Source organism: Taudactylus pleione, unplaced genomic scaffold (genome assembly GCF_031769625.1).
Source record: "Taudactylus pleione unplaced genomic scaffold, aTauple2 ptg000290l, whole genome shotgun sequence".
Taxonomy (NCBI): domain Eukaryota; kingdom Metazoa; phylum Chordata; class Amphibia; order Anura; family Myobatrachidae; genus Taudactylus; species Taudactylus pleione.
The window spans coordinates 8,001,673-8,027,301 of NW_028284692.1; the positions used below are offsets into that span (position 1 = coordinate 8,001,673).

At 42.6% G+C, this 25,629-nt stretch overlaps 1 protein-coding gene across 1 annotated transcript in view; it reads left to right on the forward strand.

Moving 5' to 3' along the window:
* Positions 1-22,798, forward strand: part of USP36 (ubiquitin specific peptidase 36) — a 63,213-nt gene extending 40,415 nt beyond the window's left edge. Inside the window, exons 15-19 of the mRNA XM_088482630.1 lie at positions 825-1,430; positions 17,505-17,659; positions 21,020-21,178; positions 21,333-21,448; positions 21,998-22,798. Of these exons, the coding sequence (XP_088338756.1) occupies positions 825-1,430; positions 17,505-17,659; positions 21,020-21,178; positions 21,333-21,448; positions 21,998-22,126 (1,165 nt within the window). The 3' untranslated portion in view covers positions 22,127-22,798. The remainder of the gene's footprint in view (positions 1-824; positions 1,431-17,504; positions 17,660-21,019; positions 21,179-21,332; positions 21,449-21,997) is intronic.
* Positions 22,799-25,629: the final 2,831 nt, after the last annotated feature.

The following is a 25,629-nucleotide window of genomic DNA, read 5'->3' on the forward strand; positions in this document are numbered from 1 at the left end:
TTGGTGTGTCCTAGTCGCCATTTTTTGGTAAGAAAAGGCGCCCAATGCTAACAGAGTTTCATGAGACCAGGCGGCTCACTCACGCCAGGCATATCGCGCTGCATGGCGTATTGAGGCTACATGAGCAAGGACACATCTGTATATTTCAAAAGTTAAATTGTCGCTGTGAATATTTTTATAGAAGGATTTCAGATTGAATATGAATATGGTGAAACTAATGTAATCCTGCAATCAATAGAAAAAAAAACTTGATGCTGTGGTTTGATGTCTAAGATACAATACAGGTGTGTCCACATACACCTGTCTGCAAATCGCGCCATATAGTCCAGTTTAGCATGACATGGACTTTGAGAGTCTACTGCGCCAAAACACTAATCCAAGTTGCAACTTCTAGGGAGTTGAGTCAATCCCACATAGACACCACCGATAAATTCAATATTCGAGTAATCAGAGAACTCTTTTATTAAATTTGCATTAGACATCTTGGTTACTCCATCCAGCTCACTTTCCCTGGGGGAATCTTCTACTTCCTAATAAAAGGACAGCAGGGCGGTATAGCCTAGAAGGTCCCAGCTGCCATTTTACCAAAGTGCACTCAGAGTACACTACTATTTTTACTTAATGTTAACAAGATACAGTAGATATTTTTCAAATTGTGCTGTGATTTTTTTTTTTTAAATCACATAGCAGATTTAAGTTACACACACACACACACACACACTCATTCCACCAGTTGGTAATATACGTGAATGAGATCAATACTTTGCTGATTAGGTAGTTATCAGGACTGGCTAATTTGTTTTCGATTAAATCTTCTCTTCCAGGGTGTCTCATCAACTTGCAGACGGCTTCCCTGGGACTTGTAGCAATACCTCTAAGCTGAAAACTGTCAAATCCCATGGAAAGCAAAGAATGCAGAGGGTAGAATTAACCCAACATTTCACTCCACTAAGTCACTCAACCAACTGTCCTTTAAGTAAGACATTCTCCCCACCTTTTTCTCCTAAGGGGAATGTAAGAGACAATTTTGTTGTTGTAACAGATAATCACAGCCCCTCACAGCAAAAACAGAAATACCAACCAGAAGCACATACGTTAAGCTGTAATGGGGAACTCCAGGCCATGGACGGAATTGGTGTGATGAAAAGAAACAAGAAAAAAAAGAGAAAAGCAGCGGAAAGTATAGAAAGAACCGAGTGTGTTATCTCCCACCTGGAGACACAGGATAAAAACAAGTATGATGTAAAAGAATATAAACTTAAACACAAAAGGTATAAATTGCTGCAGACCCCTTCAAAACATGTACACAAACAAACCGACCACACTCAGACGTCACAGGAGTCCACATACAAAACGAAAAAGAAAAAGAAGAGAAGGCATGTAAAACCTGACCAACATGTAGAGGATAATCTCCACGCTACAATAAATGGGTAAGAACGGGGCAGGGTTTTTGTTTTTTTATAAGTAGATTTTTGTTAAATAACATTGCAGAAATGACAGGATAAGAGGAGGTAAGTTAATGAATTCTTTAAACATTCCTAAAATTATTCAAAATTTGAGGGTTTTTTTTTTTTTATAACCTAGAATGTACAAAAGGCATCCATGTCCTCATAGCCGTCTTACTGAGAGGTGACAAAACAATTGCATATGTAGAACATTTATGCTACTATCGTCCTCTTCTCACATTCCAAATATTCTCTTGCAATGGCTGGACCCTGGAACCATGGGGTATAAAGGTGTGTTCAGGAGGTTGGGTTTTCTCTGAGTGATGTCTGATCTTCTCGCTGCTTGTATTTCTTAGTTGGCAGTAATTTAGTTTCCTCAGGAGCAGTGTGCTTTTTTTGTTCGGGGTTATGTGGCAGCGTTAAAATTTAGGGTGTACTCATGTTGTATTTTCTTGTATAGTATTTGCGCTTGGGCTATTTTGCCATAACAGAGTACAGGATGGAGGTAGAGGTGGTGATGAGCACAGCTTAATGCAGCCTCCACAATCATAATCTGAGCTCTGGAAAGGGGGAACTATAATTGTTAGGGTTGGGACTCTGGACCTATGCAGGATTACCCTATTCTACTACTGTGAGCTTTACTATGGTCCAGTCATGGAACAAATCAAACTTTCATCTTAACAAGAAGGTGAGGTTACAGCTTTTCAGATAAAGAGAAATGTTCATATTTGCATGATGACTTCTCTAAAAGACGTGTATTTGGTGATTTTGTGAGGTCTGTGCTCCTGATCAGCTTTAGATGGAACTGTAAAGCTGCATGCAAGCTGTAGATATGTGATGTATGCATGCATGCAAGCAGCTTTGCAATTCCTTCCTTGCTGATATGGTAATGCAGCAGGAGGCATCACGCCTCCTGCATGCATTACTTATCCGAGCTGCGTTGTCCAACGCAGCATTGGGTAATCTGCAGGAACAACGGCCAGCTAAGGTGACCAATGGGGTGGGTCACGCAAGCCTGCCGCCTCAGATGAGGAAAAGAGGCCAGGAAATTTCTGTCAGCCGACGGAGATCCAGTTTCGGGAAACTGAGGCCGTCGCTGCCCCCAAACGGCAGCAAACTGTCAGTGATTGACAGTCTGCTGCCACTCTGCGTGCGTTCCCGCAGGATCCGTACTGTATGTGCGCAGTACCGACCAGGCGCCTGCGCAGATTCCCGACCATCTGCGTTCAGCAGTGCACTGCTGAATCAGGCCCTGTGTGTAACATACTCAATAAGCCCTGTGTCTGCTGAAGGTATTAGCATTTTGTTTTTTTGTTTTTTTTAAAAATTGTTTTTTATTGATACAAAAGCAGCTTACAAATTATAACCATAAAGAACAGTAAAAGTCTGAAAAACACAATCATGGATTGTAGTAATGTAAAGAAAAATCGACACGATAGCAGTAAAAAACAGACTGTACACATTGTAATGGTACATTTTCAATACTTACATCAAATTAATGATAAATACAGTAAGCTACAAAATGTACTTACTGAATGAAAATTAAATGGGTCTCTCCCAGGGGACTGATAGGATCATGTAGCAGAAATATCAGCACACACCCAGTAGTATGCCATATAGTGTTTGATTATTTGGCATAGGAGTGAGGGGGGAAGGTCAGTTATGTAACTTCCTAAACATCAAAAATAGGATTCCAGGATACCCATGCTGATGAGGAGGGCAGGTGGCTGGTCCTGGTCGTAAACTTCATATTTTTTACAGGACCACAGTCCGATCTCGCCCCCCTCCTTCTAGTTGGAGGATAAATGAGTCTCTCTTACATAACCCAGAATGTCTCCAGCAAATTAGGACTCTTAACTGAATATTTTCAATTTAATTGCCATCCTGATGTCTCTCCTATGACCCTGTGGGAAACCCATTAGGCGGATATATGGGGTCAGCTTATTAGTATGGCCTCCCGACATAAAAAGTTTAGTGAGTCCCAGTTTCGCTCCTTAAATATTAGGCTTCAGGATCTGGAGTGGCAACACAAACTTTGTCCTGCTCAGGCGATTTTAGACCAACTTAACAAGGTCAAATCTGATTTGTCTCTGCTCCTCTCTGAGCGTACGGCTAGGGCATTGCAATGCTTAAAGCAGACGTTCTATGAGAAGGATGACAAGGCTCATAGACTTCTAGACTGATGGAGACACGTTCTCAAAATAATATTTTAGCGATTAAAACTCTATCCGGCACCCTTAATTATACTCCTGAGATTATTAGTTGGGAATTCCACTCCTTTTATTACAAACTATATAATTTGAATAGCTCTGAACCAGGCCCTAACCCCTCAGTGGACACGATTGCTGAGTTTTTCCACCGCTCCCAACTTCCTAAGCTTTCTCAACAAGCAGCCGCTCATTTGAATTTAGATATAACGGACGAAGAGATCATTGAGGTCCTTAAGGTCCAGAAATCCTCTAAGGCCCCTGGTCCTGACGGATTCTCCGCAGCCTATTATAGGAAATTCTTAGCTGTTTAGGTTCCCCACCTCCGTTTTTTATGTAATGCTATCTTACACGGGGCTTCTTTCCCTAAAACAATGTTAGCAGTGAGAATCGTAGTAATCCATTAGGAGGGGAAAGACCCACACAATTGTGCCAGTTACAGACTGATCTCTCTTCTTAATTCTGATATTAAACTTTATGCTAAGATTTTGGCAACACGGCTTAATAGTGTCCTCCTTGACCTGATACATTATGACAAGGTAGGATTCATTCTAGGCCATCAGGCCAGGGATAACACCAGAAGAGCAATTGACCTCATCCAAATCATTAACCGTAGGCAGGCTCCCTCAATTATGTTGTCTTTAGATGCCGAAAAGGCATTCGACCACATTTCGTGGTATTTTTTTTTATTTAACGCCCTGAAGGCCTATGGGCTTTCAGATGAATTTCTCACGGGTGTGTCTGCTTTATACTCCTCTCCTACGGCCAGAGTTCTTACAAACGGGTTCCTCTCTGAACCTATACCATTGTTTAATGGTACTAGATAGGGGTGCCTGGTGTCTCCCCTGATATTCACCCTATTAATTTAACCCTAAGCCGCTATGATTCGGAAATCTCACTTCAATCTTTTATACGGTTTGTATGGAATGATAAGCCCCCTCGAGTTGCTCTGAGTATTCTTAAGCAACCTAGATCTGGGGGTGGTACGGTAGGGGATTCCCAGACATTAAATTCTATTATTTAGCTAGTTATTTAAGCCAGACAGTGGTTATCTTTGCCCCATCCGATACTATAGCTTGGGTGCATCTGGGGGCCAGTTATCTAGGTGTGCGTTTTTTATTTTTTATTATGTTCACATGTATTTTGGCAATGCGTTTTGTTTGATATGTACCTGTTATTGTTCTCCCCCACCCCTCTACCTCATGTTTTTGAATTTTTATTTATGCATTTTGTTTTTATCTAAATTTTGGAAAAAATTACGGGGGGGGGAAAAAAAAATAGGATTCCACACTGGATTCTAATTGAAACAATGTTTCAATCCACTTTATTTGAAAAAAGTAAAAAGGTTATGATTGTATAACTGCAAACCCGGGGGGCTTTGCCTCCCCTGGATATCTCCTGACCCTTAGAAAAAGTGCAAAATGGCCCAGAAGAGTAATACCCCTTTCACACTACAAGCAATAACCCTGGTTATTAAAAATGAGGTTTAGGAAAAAAGGGAATCTGGCTCTTTGAAACTCTGTGAACGACTCACAGTTCACAGCCAGGGGCAGTAGTAGAGAGCACTTGGGCCATGGTTAAGCAAGAATAGCTGGCATCTACAAATAAATTAATGTGTTAGAATTGAGATTGGCACGTGTAAACAACTTTGATGGTCAATCTAGGCAGGGGGTCACAAACTCAGGTTTGCAGGGGATCTTCTGCTTTAAAGAAATTCAAAATTACTTTGCGCTTACTGAGACACCTGGAGCAGCCAACCAGCACTTACACGTGGAGAATGCCTATCTTTACAATAAAGAAAACAAATACAAAAAATAGTGTAGTACTATGTGGCGCTCAAAAATACTAGAAGTACATAATTACCAAATAATATCAAAAATAGTAATTTATTAAGTATAATAGAAATTTCAAAATAATAAATAACTCCTGGGAGTATAAAGATAATAGTGAATAGAAGCAATAATACACATATATCAATAAAAAAAATTAAAAACCTGATAACCACAATCAGATCTTTAACATAATAAAAAAGTTACACTGTTTAGCATATATCTTGATACTTTGTAGGGGAGCACAAAATAGACAAAGTAGCAATCTGGGGAATATCAGTCCAGAAACACACAGATGGAGATTAATCCTTTCTTATCCATTGGTGCTAGACACACTAAGAGACGTGATGTATTAACATAGTCAAATAAGGGAGGCGTGGCTTGGTGGCCTAAGATGGTGGGTGCTTTTCACTGAGCTCCATATCCAGCATCCCCAAGTAGATTCCCCTGCTGATTTGGGGGGACAAATCTACCAACCTCTACCGCCCAGAGCCCGCTGAGGACACAGGGGTCCTATTGAACACATCTGTGGGGCTCCCTGTCGGCGCCTCAGCCCGCTGCCCCACACCAGAGGCCTGCCCTAGGAGCCTCCCGGCGCCATTACCCCGCGCACTCCAGCCTCCTCATCTGACCTGGAGCGGCATCTGGACCTGTGCCGCCGAAGAGGTGACCGGCTTCCCTGCTCGCGGCCACGGCTGGACGCCGCAGGTCCTCACAGCCGCGTCACCATCCGCCCTCCTCGACGAGAGCTGCAGCCGGCGCCTGATGCCTTCGCGCCCTGCACTCTGGAACTCCCGCTGCCCGCTCCTGGCTGCATCCGGCTGAGTCGCTGTGGTTAGCGGGCACAGCATCACCTCCTGCCCCCCTGCAGATTCTCCCGCCGACGCTCATCTCTGGTGGCCTGTACTCCCTGCTCTCTGCTGGGCCAGCTGACTACCTCCTCCTGGAAGCTCTGCAACCTCCCCCCTTGGTGACAGCCATATACCAGACCAAGATTGTTTCTACTAAGGTCTGTACTGCAAAGTTAAATTGGAGACCACTCTTCATATGTGTCCACCTCCTTGTTACAGATCCTAGATATCTCACAGCATTCCTCCATCTCCACTACATCAACTGTATGAACACACTGCTCCTCCTTTTTGCATCTATATTATAATAATTATGCAGTGATCGTGAGGACACATTGCTCTTTTTCTTTTTGCATATATATTATAATTATACAGCGACTGTGTGGACACACTGCTCCTTCTTTTTGCATATATATATATATATATATATATATATATATATTATAACTATTACAAGAAGCAGCTTTCCATCTGGTCTCTCATAGTAATATTAGCTGCCTTGCAGAATATTTCCAGGTGGTTCTCTTGTGCTGAAGCCCCACCTAGTGGCCACTGTCTACGATTGCATCCCATCTGCAACTATCAAATATGCTGTAGAGATACTCAGAACCGCTATATAATGGGATAATTCCAACCATACAACCTCCAGGTGTGCCTTGCTGACAAGAAGTTACAACCGCTCCCGACGACCTCCCTACATGTTCCTATACCCTATGTCCCTCTCCACCAATATGCCTAGAAACAAAATATCGGGTTCTCAAAGCCTTGTGTCCTATTTTAAAGCAAACCAGGTCAATGACTCTCAAAGACCTCCTTCTACCCCGTCTCTAGGTGGTGCTTCTGATGTCAAATCGGAGGCAGATGACCTAGCGGCCTCATCTACCAAAGCAGATATTGCTGCAATCCTCACTGAGATGCGTAGTTTTCATCAAACAATTCATGACGAAGTCCACAAGGCAATCTCCGGTCTCCAGTCTGAAATTACTGACATAGGTTTCCGTGTGGATGCTCTTGAGAGGAAACAAGAAGAGATTATTAATTTCCAACAGATGTCTGAGCAAGATAATATTCAACTGACGCGGGACTTTGTGTTGCTCGCTGACAAACAGGGGGCGAAGAAATAACATCAGGATTCGGAATATTCCTGAGTCTGTGGAGCCTGACCACCTCGAAGATTATCTCCTATGGCTCTTCCGCTCCCTTGCCCCTACCATCCCGGATGATATGCTCCTCCTCGACAGAGCTCACCAGGCCCTCTGGCCTCGCTCCCAAACATCTGAGTCGCCGAGAGACGTAATTCTCCGTTTACACTATTTTAAGGTGAAAGAGCAGGTTTGCTCCCAGGCCAGGCGTTCTCCAGATATTGCCTTTGAAGGTGCCAAGCTGTTAATCTTTCAGGATCTTTCTCCTCTCACCTTATCAAAACGATGTGAAATGAAGAACATTACCAGAATACTACGTGACCACAACGTTCGCTATCGCTGGGGCTTCCCCTTCAGTCTGCAGGTTCGATCGGGAGACAAATTCCTCACTGCAAGGTCTCCAGATGAAGCCCTACGTCTACTCTCTCAATTACACCTCCCTCTCCCTGGACCTCCCACCACAAATGATCCTCCCAAGAGCGACATGAGGCCCTCACCCTCAAAGGTCCCCAGTTCGCCGATGAAGGATGTGGGGCCCCTACCTCAACGAGCCCCGAAGAATACATGGCATACAGTTAGCGATAGCTCTAATCTTTCCACAGTGACCTGACTTCTCTATCGTTCCCTATCTGCTATCTAATACTTTTCCCTACTTGGGAACTAGGTCCTTTTATTGGACTCTAAACTTCATCTCGACTCAAGAATTTCTATTGCTGATGCAGATCTCTGGTTATATTTCTAGTTTTGCAATATTCTATTTCGTTATATTCTAGAAATAATGTTTTGGTTTTCTTTTTTTTTTTTTGTTTTTTTATTTCAGTTACCATGTTCTCCTGGGTAACCCACTATATTTCTTAGATTCACTGTTCTCTTATGGAGTAAGTTATCCCCTTAACGTGTTACTACAAATATCCCCATAGCCTTATCCCAATTATTTTTATAAGTTCTGGGGCAATCTGTACTGTAGATCGAAGTTATATTATTCTGCCTCTGATGTTCCTACAGGACATCAAATTTTATTATATGCCGTTTCTATTTTTCTAGAAATTGCTGTTAAACTTGTATATTTTGATGACGGACAATTTTTTGACCTATCCTGGCTAATGCCCTTCCATATAGTATTTAAATGATAAAGGTGGCTCCTAGGAATACTTATTGTTTTGTCTACTGTTATGTTTATTTTATGATGCTGCTGCAATAGGCAGAATACTTTATTGTACTTACTGTTATTGAGCTTTATTACTTCTATTGTACTCCATTCTTGCCTTATCGACCACACCATTTTTATATGGCTTCTGTAGGTTGTCCTCCCCCCTCACCCTTTCTCTCCCCTCCTCTTAACCAACTGTATTAATCACCGACCCCTCCTGACCACCCTCCCAGTGGTGGTTCTATTGCCATCCTCCTTCCCCTAACTCACCGTGTTTTTTTTCTTGCGTCGTCTTTATTATCGATTCACACCTGGAGCTTGTTCTCCACCTTACTATATCCTTGTAGATTAGTGCCACTCCTTTTGCACCTCTGACCACTCACCCCCAAGCGGTCACAATGACCGACCTCGGACATTCTAGGCTTTTTAGCCAATTACTTCCGTGGGTCCGACCACAAGGACGGGGCCTTCCCCGTTCCTCTTCTCTCCTTTTCTTTCCCTTTCTTCTCTTTTTTTTTTCTTCTTTCCCTGAGACCGAAGTCCGGACTTTCTGGTACACTAATCACTTACTCTCTTTTGACCACCATTTTATACACACCCCCCATGACCACCAAACTCATCACATTTAACGTTAGAGGATTGAACAGCCCACAACGTCGATCCACCTTGTTCCATACTCTTCGCCAACTCCAAGGCGATGTTATTTTTCTACAAGAGACCCATTTTGCTGGCGCTCGTCACCCCGAATTGAAATCCAAATACTTCCCCTCCACTTATCATGCTTGTGACCCTTCCCGTAAAAAGAAGGGTGTTGCTATACTATTCTCTCGACGGGTCACCTTTACTCCCTCCTTAGTTGTTCGGGATCCAGAGGGGCGCTACCTTCTCCTGGTTGGGGAACTGGAAGGTACCCTTTTCACGTTTGTTAATATTTACGCCCCCAACTCTGCACAACCACGTTTTTTTCGTACCTTGACTTTGCTGCTGTCCCAACATAGAAGAGGTAGAGTGGTAGTGGCAGGTGACTTTAATACTACCTTAGATTCCCGGCCTGATAGATCTAAACCTCCCCCACGATCGTCGGCTAGCTTGGTTCGTGCTAATTCTGTCGCATTACAACAGTTTCTTTCCCAACACCTCCTATTTGATGCTTGGCATGTGAAAGAACCTACTTTACCTTAAAAGACTTTACCTTTTAGTCACCTGTCCATGATGTTCATACAAGGCTGGATATGATTTTTCTTGGGATTGACCCCACACAACTAATTCTAGACGCCAGCATTCACCCCAGCACCTGGTCAGACCACTCCCCATTCTCAGTAGATATTGAATCTCCCTTTCCTCGTAATAATTTTCATATTTGGCGCCTTAATGATAGGCTCCTTATGAATCCTACCCTGCGATCACAACTAGCCTCTGAGATTACAGAATATTTCTCTCTAGATTCTAACCCTACAATCTCTCCCCAGCTTCTCTGGGATGCCCACAAAGCAGTGATCCGAGGGTCTTTGATTAAGTCTGCGGCTTTTGGCCAGAGGGCCAGAAACGAGGCTTCTTGAGCTTATGGATCTCGTTGCTCGTCTAGACAAAATTCACAAAACAATAGGACTGGCGGATGACTATCATGATCTTGTAGCCGCCAGAGGTGAACTTGGTCTCCTCCTTACAGCAAAAGCTGAGACTTCTCTTAAATGGCTTAATCAAACATTTTACGAAAAGGGGGATAAAGCTGATAGAACACTGGCGTCTAGACTACAATCCAAACTCTCTCAGAACAATGTTCTGACAATTAAATCTAGCTCAGGTGTTCTTTATTAGAGATCCCTTACATATTACTGAGGAATTTTGTAAATTTTATACTAATTTATATAACCTCTCGTCTTCTTCAGGCAGTTCATTGCCTGCTGTGGACTCAGTACAAAACTGTTTAGCTAGCTGTCATTTACCTAAATTATCCTCTTCAGTCCTTGAATTTTTAAACCTTGCAATTGAGTCGCAGGAGATCTCAGAGGTGATAGGGAACCTTAAAGCAAATGAGGCCCCTGGCCCTGACTGCTTTACAGCTACCTACTATAAATCCTTTGCCCCCCTGCTCTCCCCCCATCTTGCCGCGGTGTTCAATGGTGTGATGTCTGGTGGTTCTTTCTCCAAAGAGGCCCTTGAGGCCATGATTACTGTTATTCCCAAAGAAGGTAAGGACCACTCCAATTGTGCCCATTACAGACCCATCTCGCTGTTGAACACCGATGTCAAGATTTATGCAAAGATACTTGCCAACCGCCTGAATTAAGTGCTGCCTGACTTGGTCCATAACGATCAGGTTGGCTTTATACTAGGGAGGCAAGCAAGAGACAACACTAGGCGAGTTGTTAGTCTCATTCACTCTATCAATTCTACTCGAACCCCAGCCCTGGTGCTCTACCTGGACGCTGAGAAGGCCTTTGACCGGATCTGTTGGCCCTTCATGTTTCAAACTTTGAGGGCCTTCGGCTGCGGCGGTAATTTTCTCCAGGGCATCCTGGCCCTATACTCTACCCCTTCAGCTAGGGTCTCCATCAACGGTCTTCTCTCGTCCCCTTTTCGTATAACTAATGGCACTAGACAGTGGTGCCCTTTGTCGCCTCTGATCTTTGCCCTTGTCATTGAACCCCTTGCAGCGCAAATACGCCTTGACTCTGATATTAGGGGTGCGTCACTTGGAAAGTCTGAATACAAAATATCTCTCTTCGCTGATGACGTACTCCTTACCCTAACCTCTTCTCATACATCTCTCCCGAAACTTTTTCAAGTTTTGACTGACTACGGCTCACTTTCGGGTTATAAGGTCAACTTTTCTAAAACTGAGTCTCTTGCACTTAATATGACACATAGGGCCCTGGACCTCCTGCGTCACAATTATAACTTCTCCTGCCACCCCTCTAAAATTAAATATTTAGGAGTCTACATAACAAACAGTTACGACACTTTATACTCTGCAAATTTCCCCCCTATGCTTAAAAAAATTAAACTGGACCTTCTTCGATGGCGTGATCTAATAATTTCCTGGTTAGGCAGGATAGCAGAAATCAAGATGAACCTTATGCCTAGATTACTCTACCTTTTCCAGACCCTCCCTGTTGCTGTTCCCAAATCAACTTTATTGCAAATACACTGGTGGTTTGTCCAATTCGTATGGAAATCCAAACCTCCCCGCATTGGTTTCCTGACTCTTTGTCGTCCCACCACTAATGGGGGAAATGGATTTCCCGATATTAACCTTTATTACTATGCTACCCATTTAAGTCAGGCAATAGCCTGGTTTACATTATCTCAAATACCCCGTTGGGTGGAAATTGAAACTAAGTTGTGTAATGTTTCTTCCATATCTACAATCATAGGCTTGGCTTCACCTGATAGACCCCAATCTGCTCGCTCACACCCGGTTATCTCCTTTACATGCTCTATATGGGATTACTGTAACACCACGACCTACCCATCCCCCATTACCCCTATATGGTCGAACCCAGCATTCTCCCCAGGCTTCAACCTTGACCGTTTTTCTCCATGGATTAAAGGTGGTGTCAGGGTGGTATCTGATCTCCTGTGAGTCGGATAGATGCTCCCCTCTAGATTCCCTACAGAATAAATTTAATATATCTTCTGTTAATACTTTTACTTATATTCAAATACGTCACTTTATTAACTCTTTTCCCATTAATTCAATTGTTAGATCTTTAACACCCTATGAGTCTGTCTCTGTAATCCTCTTATGAAAGGCATTATATCTGTCATCTATAATCTTTTTTTGAATGTTAATATATCAGATGCACCTGGCCATGAACTTCAATGGGAAAAGGATTTGGGGAGCCCACCAGTTGAGGGCACGTGGTCTGTGGTGCGAGAGAGGGTATCCAAATCTTCTATTTCCACTTTAATAAAGGAAAATGCCTACAAGATATACTACAGATGGTACCTGGTGCCTGCCCGCCTGCATAGAATGTATCACCTAGCATCTGATCATTGCTGGAGAGATTGCGGTGAGGCAGGCGCCTACATTCACATATGGTGGTCATGTCCTAAAATAGCCAAATTTTGGGATGAGGTTGCTGTCCTCCTCTCGGAAATACTAAAAATACCACTGACTAAATCTCCCTGGTCTTTTCTCCTTGGCTATCCACTTGAGGGCCTCAACCCGCATGCTGATAAGCTTTCTTCACATATGCTAAACGCAGCTCGATGTTTAGTTGCAAGGCACTGGAAAGATATCAACCCTCCTCCTCGCCAACAACTCATAAGTAAAATCTGGCATGTGGCGGCCATGGAGAAAATTTCAGCTTACCTCCATAACACCTCCCATAAGTTTCTTATAGTTTGGGGTGACTGGTTTCTTTACAATAACACCACACCACATGGATCCCTACCCTCAGGCTTTTTGAACCTTCTACTTTAATGATCATAATCCACCTATTATCTGTTGAAGTCTGGACTCTGTCTCCTCTCTAACTCCCATATCCCCCTCAACATATTTTTCTCCTCTTTTCTCTTCTTTCCTTCTCTTTCTTTTTCTTTTTCATCTCTCTACCCCCTACGTAGTTCTGCTTTCCATGTATATTTTTCCAATATTTTGTATTGCTCTATATGATCTATTCTAATTAGATTGGATTGTTGATATATGTGCTAACATATCATATTGTTTTGTCGATCTGAATATTTCATATACCTCTTTATTGGATTATGTATAGTTGTATTATTTCACTTCTGTAAAATCTACAAATAAACTTGTTAAAAAACAAACAAAAAAAAAACATAGTCAAATAAGTCACTGGACTCCGTTAATAAATGCTGAGATGGTGTCATCACATTTGTGTGAAAAAAGATATATAGATGTAGGAGTTTCCAAATTTCTTCCTTATACTCACTATCTTCAAGACCAATGTAGGAAACATGAAGCCAGCGGCAGGCAGAAGTTTGTTCTGGTGACCTGCACTGCCGTGTATTCTCACTGGGGAGGCAATCCAACATCCAGTGGTAGATCAGTGGGCCATGCCGCTGTGATGGCTATCTGTGTCCTCAGGCAGCAGACCCGTGATATTTAAGGCTGGCAGCAACCTTGACCGGTGTACGCACTGTGATGGAGCCCGGTGCACAAGTCGGTCAAGCATGGTTGAGACTGGCACTCAGCAGTGACCAGACTGGCGCTCCAGCAGACGTGCAGTTGCGGAATGGAAGTAACAAGTCAGAGAGACACCGCTACACGTGATCTCAGTCCGGGGTGATGAGAGTGAGTAATTCAGTGTAGCGAATCGGCACCTGTACCTTCAACGCGTTTCTCCGTATTACCACGGCTTTTTCAACTGCATTACCAGTTTCTAGCTTTACTCTTTGGGCTTGCTACAGCTCTATGGGTATTTACTAAAGTCATGGCAGCCATAGTGGCTTGTGTACGGAGGCAGGGCATTACTATTTTCCCTCAAGGCACAGTCCAGTGCACAGCTCAACCTTCATTTGCAGGTTGTAATAGAAACTTTGAAGAAGAGTGGCTGGATCATATGCAGAGATGCCATCTCGGCGGTATTTAATCCGGCATTGGAAAATTGGGAGGTCGACTTTCTGAGTCAGCACAAGATTTACACAGGAAAGTGGGAACTCCATCGGGGGTGCTGAATTTAATTGTCGAATGCTGGGAGAATCCAGAGATAGATCTGATGGCCTCCAGGTTAAACAAAAAGGTTCCCCGTTATGGAGCAAGATCCTAAGCTGACCTTAGTGGATTGCCTGACTGCACCGTGGTCGTTTCAGCTGGCTTTTCTGTTTCCACCAATTCCTCCGGCATTATACTTCTTTTGGTGTGACGATATGTTGTTCATGCTGGTGGATCCCCCTTGTCGAGTTTCCATCAATGAAGATCTGCTCACTCAGAAACCATTTGGGCACAATGGTGTGGCACTTAAAACCCATATTTTGATGATCCAAAGGCTGTGGTATGGGCTATGATTAAGGCTAGGAAGCTGTTACAGCAGCTGTCTATCATAATGTAATGGTGCCTACTCACTAATCGACATACAAACTATGTGATGTCGTCAACTATTTCCCTTGATCTCCCCGGCACTCATGGACATACGATATTGGGCCTGATTCAGAGATGTACACTAACCCGATGGTTAGCGCACATCTCCGATGTTACAGCAGGTGTACTGCACATGTGCCGCCCTCCGACTGCAAGCCCGCTCGTAGTGTGTCCCAGCCGCAGCCTGATTTGGGAGGTGGAGCGGAGGCGTTACCTGGCAGCGTTCCCGGAAATGGGGACGTCTCGCCTCCGTTTCCCGGGAGGGACTTGGCCAGGGTCTGCGTGGGTGCATGCAGACTTCCTGGCCTCGCAAGCTGGCTGCGGGAAGCTTTAGCTGCCACAGTCTGGCCAAGGGAACATAGCCATCGGTCGCGATTGTTTCGATGGTGACCCCAGGTTGCGATCTGGGTCGCAGCACTGGGATCACGCAAATGTAGCAAGGAGGTGTGTGCATCCAACTTTTGCATTTTAAATTTGTGTGCGGCTGTGCAATTCCGTCCATCTCTGATCAACAACTGCCTTTCGTGCGTCCTTAACGACTTCTAGTGCGTCGGTAACGAGATTGGCAGATCTTACTGCATGTAGAGAAGGGCGGAGGATACGACAAATGAACCGCGCGTCGGGATCATTATTGTTGGTGGACACTACACGATTTGTTGTTCCAAGTTGTCGGAATCGGCCAGATTGTGCACAAAATCGTCTAGTGTGTAGGCACCCTAAAAGAGATATATTGGCTGGTGTGAGTGCCGGGGGTTGCTGGCCTCTCAGTTCAGGTTGACACCTATTATTTCTTATAGGCGGGGCTAGACCTGGGTGTCAACGCCTTGCTACTTTGAAGGGCCAAATTTCAACCTTCTCTATTATTTTTCAGAGGTGAACCTCTTCATGCAGTAGACCTAAGCTGGTTATATATCCTTTTTTTAATTTTTCACCTCGAAAAGCTGGTTTTGCATACAAACCCGTTGTTTCAACCAAAGGTGGTTTCGAACCAATCAGGAGTTTGTTTTGCCAGCATTTTGGCAGTCAAATACTTAAAACAATGGGAGAGCAAGAAATTGCACTTTAAGAGTGATCCCACATAGATACTACTTCAACAGATCTCCTTTTTCTCCCGTTGTATTCCAAATATCCGTATATGTGAAATAAAACAGACATTGGATCCAAATCAATACAGATGATCATATAATTATTTTATAATTTAGAAAAGTTCCAAAGCCAGAAGTTTCTATGATAGAAATAGTCCCTTGTAGACACCAGTGTATCCCTTAAACAGGCAACTGGAGAGAAATGGCAACACCCTTCAGTGTAAATAGTATGGAGGCAGATGTCAGTCTTCTTACATCAGTAAGACTATGTAGAAACACATAAAGGTATCTTTATCTTCCTTGTGACTTTTTCCTTTTCACATTTGACCATGCAGGTATAAGCAGAAAGAAACTTGCAATGTGTATTCTAAATGATCATACTTTATTATAAAAAAAACTTTAAAAATATGGGAAAGCATATCCATACCAGATGTTAGGACCTTTTCCACATTACCACATATAGAATGGAACCCGGGTGTTCAGCATGGAGTATGTGTGAAGGTACGTGTGGTCAGGATATACTGCCCCTGTCACTTAATCAATGTATTTCGGCACTGCACTGGCGCCTTTTTCAAGATAAGTGACTATGAATATAAAAAATATTGCATTATGTTCTAAAAAATCCAAGTGAAAAGTATTTAACCAGGGTGCTTACCTTTCTTTCAAGTCCCGTATGCACGTGTATGACACGGCTCCATCTTGTCCGCAAACAACAGTTATATAGGGACAGGCTGATGACGCTTAGTTTGTAATGTTTATCAATAAAGTTTTATTCATACAAAAAGGGTTTTATTATGTGGAGACGAATGTGCATATTTCAAACACCGGAGCCTAAAGCACACAACATAGCCGCCTGTGACATCCCACAAATGGGACGTGCGTCTCCACCAAAAGCAGAAAAATACTCAATCTTATACATTATGTCACACAGTAATGCCCCTTATAACACAATATGCCACACAGTAATGCCCTTTTCACATTATACTCCCCCTCCTGCCCCCAGAAGCCTCTTAACTCACTCCTGCTATGTCCCTCTAGCAGCCTCTCACCTGCATCAGAAGGTGTGGATTTGGTGCGCATGCCCGCTCCTGCAGGCAGCTGTATTGCAGCCCTTGAGAGAGAGCGCTGTCGTCATTCAAACGGCGCCAGATTTGAATGACAGCGCTGTCTTCCTCAAGGGCTGCAGTGCGGCTGTCAGGGATTGGCCGCAGCAGAGCATGTCCCCGGGTACCCAGCCATTTTTTAAAAGTGAGTCCCCAATACTGGGAAAAATAAGTGCTATAGCATGTATTTGCGATCACTGTCCTTAGTGTTGTAGAGAAACTGGCAAGCCTGAGTTTTATATATTGGTCATAAGCCAGCAGTCAAATTAGTAGATGTTTGCAAATTACTGTATTAAACTTAGTAAAAAAAATAAATTGTGGTGATTACCTTTTAAGGGGCTAGTATCATTCCTTTTATTTATTATAATTTGCCTGCTTCTGTGTTTTTATTATGTTTTTGTGTTTGGATTTCTTTATTTGTGTTTTTCTACTATCAAGTATGTTATACATTTTTACTACTTACTATAGTATATACATGTATATGTGTACTTAGAAATCTATTGTTAGTAATGGCCTTTTTAGTATGTAAAGTGACCCTTCTAAATGTGGCTTCTTTCTGTGTTCTGGAATACATTCCAAAACTGACTCACTGGGCAGTAATGTTGACAATAGTTGTATAACTACATTTTTTTTTTTAACATCATCTTAGTACTGCTGTGGATTCACCCGAGGACATGGAAGTGAATCAGATGGTCAGAAAAACAAAGAAAAAGAAGCAAAAGCCACACGTACAGGAGAGCCAAAGTGTCATGGAAAGCAAGACCATCAGTGACCAGAAGCCTACAGCCCAGGAAGAAAAATTTGGTAAGTGATGACCCATTTTCAGTTCCTTCCACAAGGAATTGAGGGGTCGCCAAATGTGTTACGAAAAGTATTACTTATACAGATGTGTCCACATACATCTAGCCTCCTTGCGCATTGAACAGCCCTTCTAGTCTGCCATGAGGTGGCATGACTAGGTAGCGCCGAGCTTCTTTTCATGCGACTTTTTACCTTCAAATGCGTCTTTTTTTAGTGCAAATAGAACACACATGCAGCTTCTGCTGATTAAATGATGTGCGGCATGCCTATGTTCTGTGTGCAACTGCGGGTGTATCTACATACGAAACGCTAATGTAGCTTTTCTCATGCAGATACACCCGCAGTCACACACACAACACAGGCATGCTGCAGTGATTGCAAAATACGCGCTATAGCGCATTTACACGCTACAGGGAGTTGGGAACCCAGTTTTTAAAACTAATGTATCCTGCAGGACGCAGTGTGTGTAGCGCCACCAGCGTCTTCTCAACCAATCACCGCCGGCGGATTCTCCTCCACCTATAGCTGCCGGCAGCGTCTCCTCCCCCACTGGGCACAAACCACCCGGAGATGGATGCGAGTACTACAGCTCCCAGAATCCCTGTGTCCGCCTTCTACAGCTGCCACTCCCTGCCCCCTCAGACTTAAGTCACTCTCCCTGTGCTCCCGGGTCCCTGTCCCTTAAACTCTGCTCCTGCCTCTGGTGATATCTGACCCGGACAGGGGAGATGACGGCAGCACCGGCTTGGAGGTGACTGCCTTGGTGCAGAACTTTGTGGGCCATACAGAAATACAAACCGGAAGCTGCTGCTGCTGGTAGATGGCGGTGATGCCCCGGCCTCTCTGGAGGCAGATCTGTCTGGAGGAGAAGAGCGCTGACTCTCTGTGGCACTAGTTGAGAGGAGCTTCTTGAAAAGTGAGGTTCCCGCCTTGGCCGGCTGTGTAGTCCCCGTCCCTAATGTCACTGGCATGCTGTGGCTCCTGTCCCTAGTGTTATTGACCATCTATTAGGCCCTGTCCCTGGTGTTACTGGCAGGCTCTGTGGCTCGTCACTGGCCAGCTGTGCGCCCCCCTCTAAGTCCTGTCTCTGTAACTGTGTTTATCCTCCCTCACTGTGTAACTGTGAGCTTTCCTTCACTAGTCCCGACTGTTAACTGTGTGCATCCCCCACCTTACCCCAGGCACTGCCTGTCCCTAAACTCCCCCTTGCCCCCAATACTACCCCAACTATCTACCCTTGCCCCATCCCTACCCCCAGGACTGCCTGTCCCTAACCTCCTCCTTGCCCCCAGTACTGCCCCAGTTGCTATCTTCCCTTACCCCCTCCCAACCCTTAGTACTGCCTGCCTCTAACCTCTTCCTTGCCCCCAGCTGCTATCCACCGTTGCCCCCTTCCTACCCCCAGCACTACCTGCCCCCAGCACTGTCATAACTGTTGCTTGCACTTACCCTTCCCTAACCCCAGCTCTGCCTGCCTTAATTCTCCTCTAGCCCCAGCTCAGCTTCTCCCCGTCTTTACCCCCAGCTCTATCCCAACAGCTGCTTGACCTTAACCCCCTCTACCCCAACTGTTACCATTTTATGTGTTCCCAAATAAATATATTAAGCGGCCCAGTCACCCCTGCCGCGATCGGAGCTCAGCTGGGCCACATAATACTTGTGTTTAAACTTGGAATGCTGGTCTCTGAAGCAATCCTGCAATGTGAGCGGCCTGCCCTGCTGGATCTAGTTAATTCTAGTCAGCGGCAGGCGTCTACGCGGGAGCAGTGGCCAGCGTGGAGAGGTAAGTAAGAGAGAGGTAAGTACTGCACAGGGGAGTGGGGCTTGTTCTATACTGGGAGGGGGCCCAGCGTAAGGGGCATTACTGGGGGCACAACATAAGGGGCATTACTGGGGGCATTACTGGGGGCACAACATAAGGGGCATTACTGGGGGCACAACATAAGGGGCATTACTGGGGGCACAACATAAGGGGCATTACTGGGGGCACAACATAAGGGGCATTACTGGGGGCACAACATAAGGGGCATTACTGGGGGCACTGCATAATGGGCATTGCCTAAGGGGCACTAATACAGGGGCATTGCCTAAGGAGCTCTTATAAAGGGCGCATTGCATAAGGGGCTCTTATGCAGGGGGCACTGCATAATGGGCACTGATTAAGGGGCTCTAATACAGGGGGCACTGCATAAGGGGCACTGCGTAAGGGGTTCTAATACAGAGGGCATTGCATAAAGAGCTCTTATAAAGGGGGCATTGCATAAGGGGCTCTAATACAGGGGGCACTGCATAATGGGCACAACTACAGTGACATTGCATATGGGGCATTGCATAAGGGGCACTACTACAGGGGGGCACTGCATTGGTTTTTATTAATAACCCTTTCAAAATTGCATATACATTTTTTTATTATTATTCTTGCGGCTCACACTCTTATATTCAGCCCGGTTGGTATTTTGAGTGACACATGTCTGCTCTAGCCAACTAGGCAAATGTACTTCCTCTGATCTTTCCAGTTCCCTTGGTCACTAGAGGAAACTGAATTGTCTTCAGCCTTAAATGGCAACCCAGGATCAAAGGGATAAATATATTTGTATCCATGTACACCTACAGCACTTGAGCGCTGCGCAATTCTGTAGCGCTGAGTATCTTTTCATGCAGCTTTTTCCCTTTAAAATGCTTCTCATTCGGAAATGTATGCCAATAGGACACACAAGCAGCTTATGCTGATTAAAATGATATGCGGCATGCCTATATTCTGTGTGCGACAGCGGCTGTATCTGAATACAAAATGCTACGTTACACTGTCGGCGGCTGTGACCAAGTCGCGCCGCGTCACGGCATGTTATGACTAGAAGGCCTGTGTAACGCACAAGGAGGCTAGGTGTATGTGGACACCTCTGTAGTTACATTTCTAAGCAGCTCACATGACGCCTGAAGACATAAGTGCAGCTATTGGCATTGAAGAGGTCTTATAACTGTCACAGTAGTAGTATTGCATTTGTTGGAAGCTGTACAATCACAAGTATTGTCTCTGTACAGGTAAATCATATAAGAATGTTGTACTATATTTAATAGTCAAGCTGTTTACTTTAAAATATTGAGTGACAATTAAACATGGAGCAATAATTTTTTCCCAATTGCATAAACCTCACTCTCCTTGGTTTTAAGAAGAAGGCAGGGTGACTAGACCTTGGCAGACTAGGCATACTGATGTCACTTTATATGTGCATGGCTGGATAAGCACTTGTAGATGAGTCTATTATAGTTGTGAATTTAAGAGTTCTCTAATGAAGTTTATAATTCACACTAAAAATATATTTCTCTTTGCTGATTCTGTGTTCTCTTCCCACTTAAACTCAGTGTGCGTATGGGATAGTCAGATCAAAGATGGATACAAGCGACCTCCTTCTATCCCTCGTGCCGAAAATAAATTCCGACCAGCTTGGGATGGCACAAAGAATTCTTGTGTTGTCCAAGAGCTACTGAAGAATTCCAGCAACAAAGCATACGGGGCAGAAGGTAAGACCTGCAAAAGGGAACGGAAAGAAGATTAATAATAGTAATAATAATAATAATGTGGATGAGTTCCCTGATGTTAGAAATGTGATTTATTATTCATATGTCATATTGTGGGTACAGAAATCTTCACGATTTATTGTGCTCTCTGCCGTAGTGCTCTCTTGGGATGGAGAAGAGTCTGCTGTAATCCGAGATGCTGTGCGTGATGCACGTGAAGCCAGATATAACACAGTTATAGATGAATGGGATGAAGACTTTGACAGCGGGAAGGTAAAATGCTGAACTAAAGCTGGTTATTGTAGAGCAAACTAAAGGATGTATATAAAAAGCTATAATTTCCCCAAGTATGGTTTTAACTTCTGTTTTGATTTGAAAATGTGGGTTTCTTGTTCCCATATGAATCCACCATTTTAAAATGTCAAATAAGCATTTTTTTTTAGAAGAATGTATTCTAAAACCTGAAAGGAGATTTTGTAAATGGTTGATCATATAGCAATTAGAATAATTTGGAAATCTGGTACAGTTCCTGTGACATACAGTGCCAATACTTAAGGCAAATTCTTAAAACATTATCTTTGCTGTTGTATATTTTGTGAGGGTCTGCTGTGAGTATATTGGAAAATGTTAATTAACGTTGACTATGAAATTTGAAGACCTGCTAGTTATTGAGGTTTGTTATATTATAATATACTTTTTTGTGCGGATAGAAAAAAACCTGTGTATATGACTCTTAAAAATAAATGTTATGGTTAATTCTTAAAAATTGTGTGTATTAGGTAGGGTAATAATGAGAAATCTTTCACTGTTTATATCTCATAGGTGAAAAAAATAAAGTTCAGACGTGAGAGATCGAGAAGTAAAAATGGTTTCCAGTCTCTACAGAACAGACGTAACTTCTGGTCATTCAGCAACCAGAGACACTTCTCCAGACTGGCATACAAGTCCTGATTACAACATGGGAGATCAAGTGCATTATGATTGCCAACATGCTCCTTCTCTACTGGTTTAGTCAATAAAACCTCCCAACTTTCCAGAGCTGTCTGATGTGTAATAGCTCTGTCTATTTGTTATGGTAAACCTTTTCTAACAGATATTCCTCTCATTACACCAATTAAAATACTTTAAGAACATGGCAGCTAAATGCTAATAATGAGACTAGGGGGTCTAAATATAAAGTGTCCGGTTGTAAAACTTTACACTTCTGTTCGAGTTTATGCCCAATATTTAAAAGGGCAGTGATTTTACTAGCAAGACACAGCTAGTAAAAGCATTGCTCTTTTAAATAAACACCTATGATTCTCACGTAGCATTGAGAGATTCAGGCAGTGTTGGAGATAAATCTACAAGTTTATGGATTAAGGGTACATTATAGATACAGTAATGTGAATTAATCGCTGCAGATTGGTTCTGCTTTTCAACAGACACCCAGTCAAATTTGTGCCCAGACTGGTATACATGTTTTAATGATAACATGGAAAATTAAGTGTGCTATTATTTCTGACGTGCCCTTCCTTACTCTTTGGTCAATTACACTGTGTAGTGTAACGAATCTCCAAATGTCCTGGTCTGTGTGATGTGTAATGCCTGTGATATTTTACCCATATTCTGATGAAATTATACTGGCAAGTATCTAGCAGTTAAAGGTTTAGAATCGCTCCAATTGTGATTCCATGAAGCCTTCGTTAAGCATTGAGAGTCAGGTAATGGATAAAACTCCAATTGCCAATGGACATACAATGGTTAAGTGATAATGCCCCTACACCACATATCTAGTAAGTTACATATAGGGGATAAGATTTCTGTCCTATTGCCTTGAGCGATCTGGCTTTGGTGGTTTGGTAACTGTAACTCTTGTCAAATATATGATCATGTGTTTGTGGCTAGGGTCGAATGTCTTAACGTAACGGAGCTACCTTAGCACAGTTGGATGCCGCCCACATAAACAGTTATCATCTGACTGAATCTTCCATTTGCAGTGTGCGATGAGTGATAGCTCCACAGGTATAAAGAGGGTTTGCCCCTCTCTTTCTGTTCATACTTTGGGGGACTTGCAGCCAGGTGCATCTAATAATGCCTAATTGGCCAATAAAATGGCAGCGTTTACCGGGAACCTTTTTGTTTTACTTCAATAACTGGTTTAGACTTTCCTGAGCTCAAATCTTTTCTCCTGTTTCTTTTCTATAACTCACGAACCATGTGACCCCTGGCCTTCCTTTGTATGTAGATCTCCTAATCGATTTAATTCATTGTGATTTTTTTTATTATTACTATTTACGATTTTACTTCAGCATGTCTTTGTTCCAATTAACCTTCTCTTGCCAAGGTTAAACTAATAGAGTAATAGGATTCATTTTTAAAACGTCAGAATTGATATTCTCTGTACATTGATTTACATTTAAAAGGAATTCACCCAACAACTGTTTTATTTAGTTATTTGGTGAATCATGTTTTTAGACTATAACCTCTTTTCATAAAGCAAGTATAAAAAAAAGTATGACTATTTTAACATGTTGAACTCTGTTGTAAAATGTAATATTATTAACATCCTTTATCTTTATAGCACCAATATAGTCCTCAGCGCTGTACAGTCAGTGAGAACAAAATTGATTTGTCACAATTAACAATACTACAAAATGTGAACGCGCCCCTTACCGTTTACTGTATTAGGGATTTTGGGGCACTTGCCTTTTACTCAAGGTGTTCTGTGCATTTATTTTTCGTCAAGAGATCACATGATAAAGTAAGACTTAAACATTTCGGTTCATGGTTTCTGTAAAACATGTAGACACACTTTTCACCTTTGGTTTTAATAGCTGCATTAAGATTTTTAGTCTCATTTTATTAAGTTTTTTGTTCCCAGTTGTACAGCGCAGTTTGATATGTGGGTGCTATGTAAATGCTAATAATTTTGAAGAGATGAAGGAAATATGCCGCTTATTTCTGCAAGATATCATTAAATTTACACTGTTATTAAAATTGTTCAATTCAAATAATGTTTATACGAAAACTTTGGAAGAATATTGTTGATAGCTGTTTTTGTGGGAGAACTTTTGCACACAGTTCAAATTTTTACTGTTTTGTTTTTTTTGTGTTAAATATGCAGCCGGTTTTCAAAGGGGCATCTCTCCATCAATCTCAGTGGCTCATAATTTTGCATTTTTCTGCAAACAATAGGTACATTGGGTTATATGTATTAACGTGCAAACCACAGATGAAAAAGAATATAAACGCTGTGCGTTTGATATATGGTTAATATGCACTGGGTCTGTTCTCATGTCAATGCATCCAAAGTGCAAGCTGAGGTTTCCCGTTAATTTCAATAAGCCGTTTGTTTCAGTGGGATATCCAGCACGAAAGCTACACGTTCAAATCCAGTTGAAATTAATGAATGGGCTGTTAAAATGTTATATTGAATAAACAAGAAAACTAGTTTTATTTTTACATACCTTGGTGTTGCATTTAAAACACTAGTTATTTGTAGAATTTAAATGTTGGTGGAGTAATGTTCCTTAAACTGCTGGCGACCAGTGCATGATACCAATGTAAGCCACCACCTTATTGGAGGGCTATTGTGCTCATCAGGAGACCGTGCCATTTTACTCTGTTGGATCCTAGCTGCTCTTTTAGCCTTATGGCTTTCCCAACATAGAGGTTATTTGTTTACAGACAGAGGAAAAAATAAATTTAAAGTAGAACAATTTAAAAGTTTTTTTTTTTTTTTTTTTTTAAAGAAAATTGTCTCTTTTTAAAGTTACACTCTACTCTGCTTGTGTTTTATTGCCATCTTGTTCATACAACGTGGTTAAGGACAAGAGGACAGGGGTTGGTTTCTTTCTAAATCGTGCTCACCTCACAAAACTGGGTTTTAGACCAATGCTTTCACAATCTGTGAAAATTCATATGGTTTCCATTTGTCATGCACTCTTAATGGTCTTTACGTTTCAGCTTTCTACTGAGAACAACTGAATATGAACTAATTTTAATATAATATACTGTAATGTTGAATTCTATTACAAATATATTATGACCCTTTATTGAATAAAGGCATAATTTCACGAGTTTGACCTGTGGTTTTTTCTTTAGCAAGCTGTTCTCTCTGCACAAACTTTCTGGGCAACGTGGCAAATCCAGCTAGGAAATGAACATGAATGGCATGTTACAAGGCACACATGTATCTCAGGAATCTCTCTTCATATGTATGTTATTTATTACATTACTGTTTGTGCTCAAACCTAGCTTGTGTGACTAGCACTCAATTCTCAAGTGAAAAACAGTCAGGACATTGAGGTGAATTGACTCACATCCAGCAACCACATCAAACCCTCAATTGCTTCATCAATATTGTTAAGTAGACGACAAATATTCCTCCTGGTTTCCACCAAATGTGCTCAATCCTGATGGAAAAACTGACTTCCCTCCAGAGTCATTGGGGAGATGTACTAAGCTCTGGA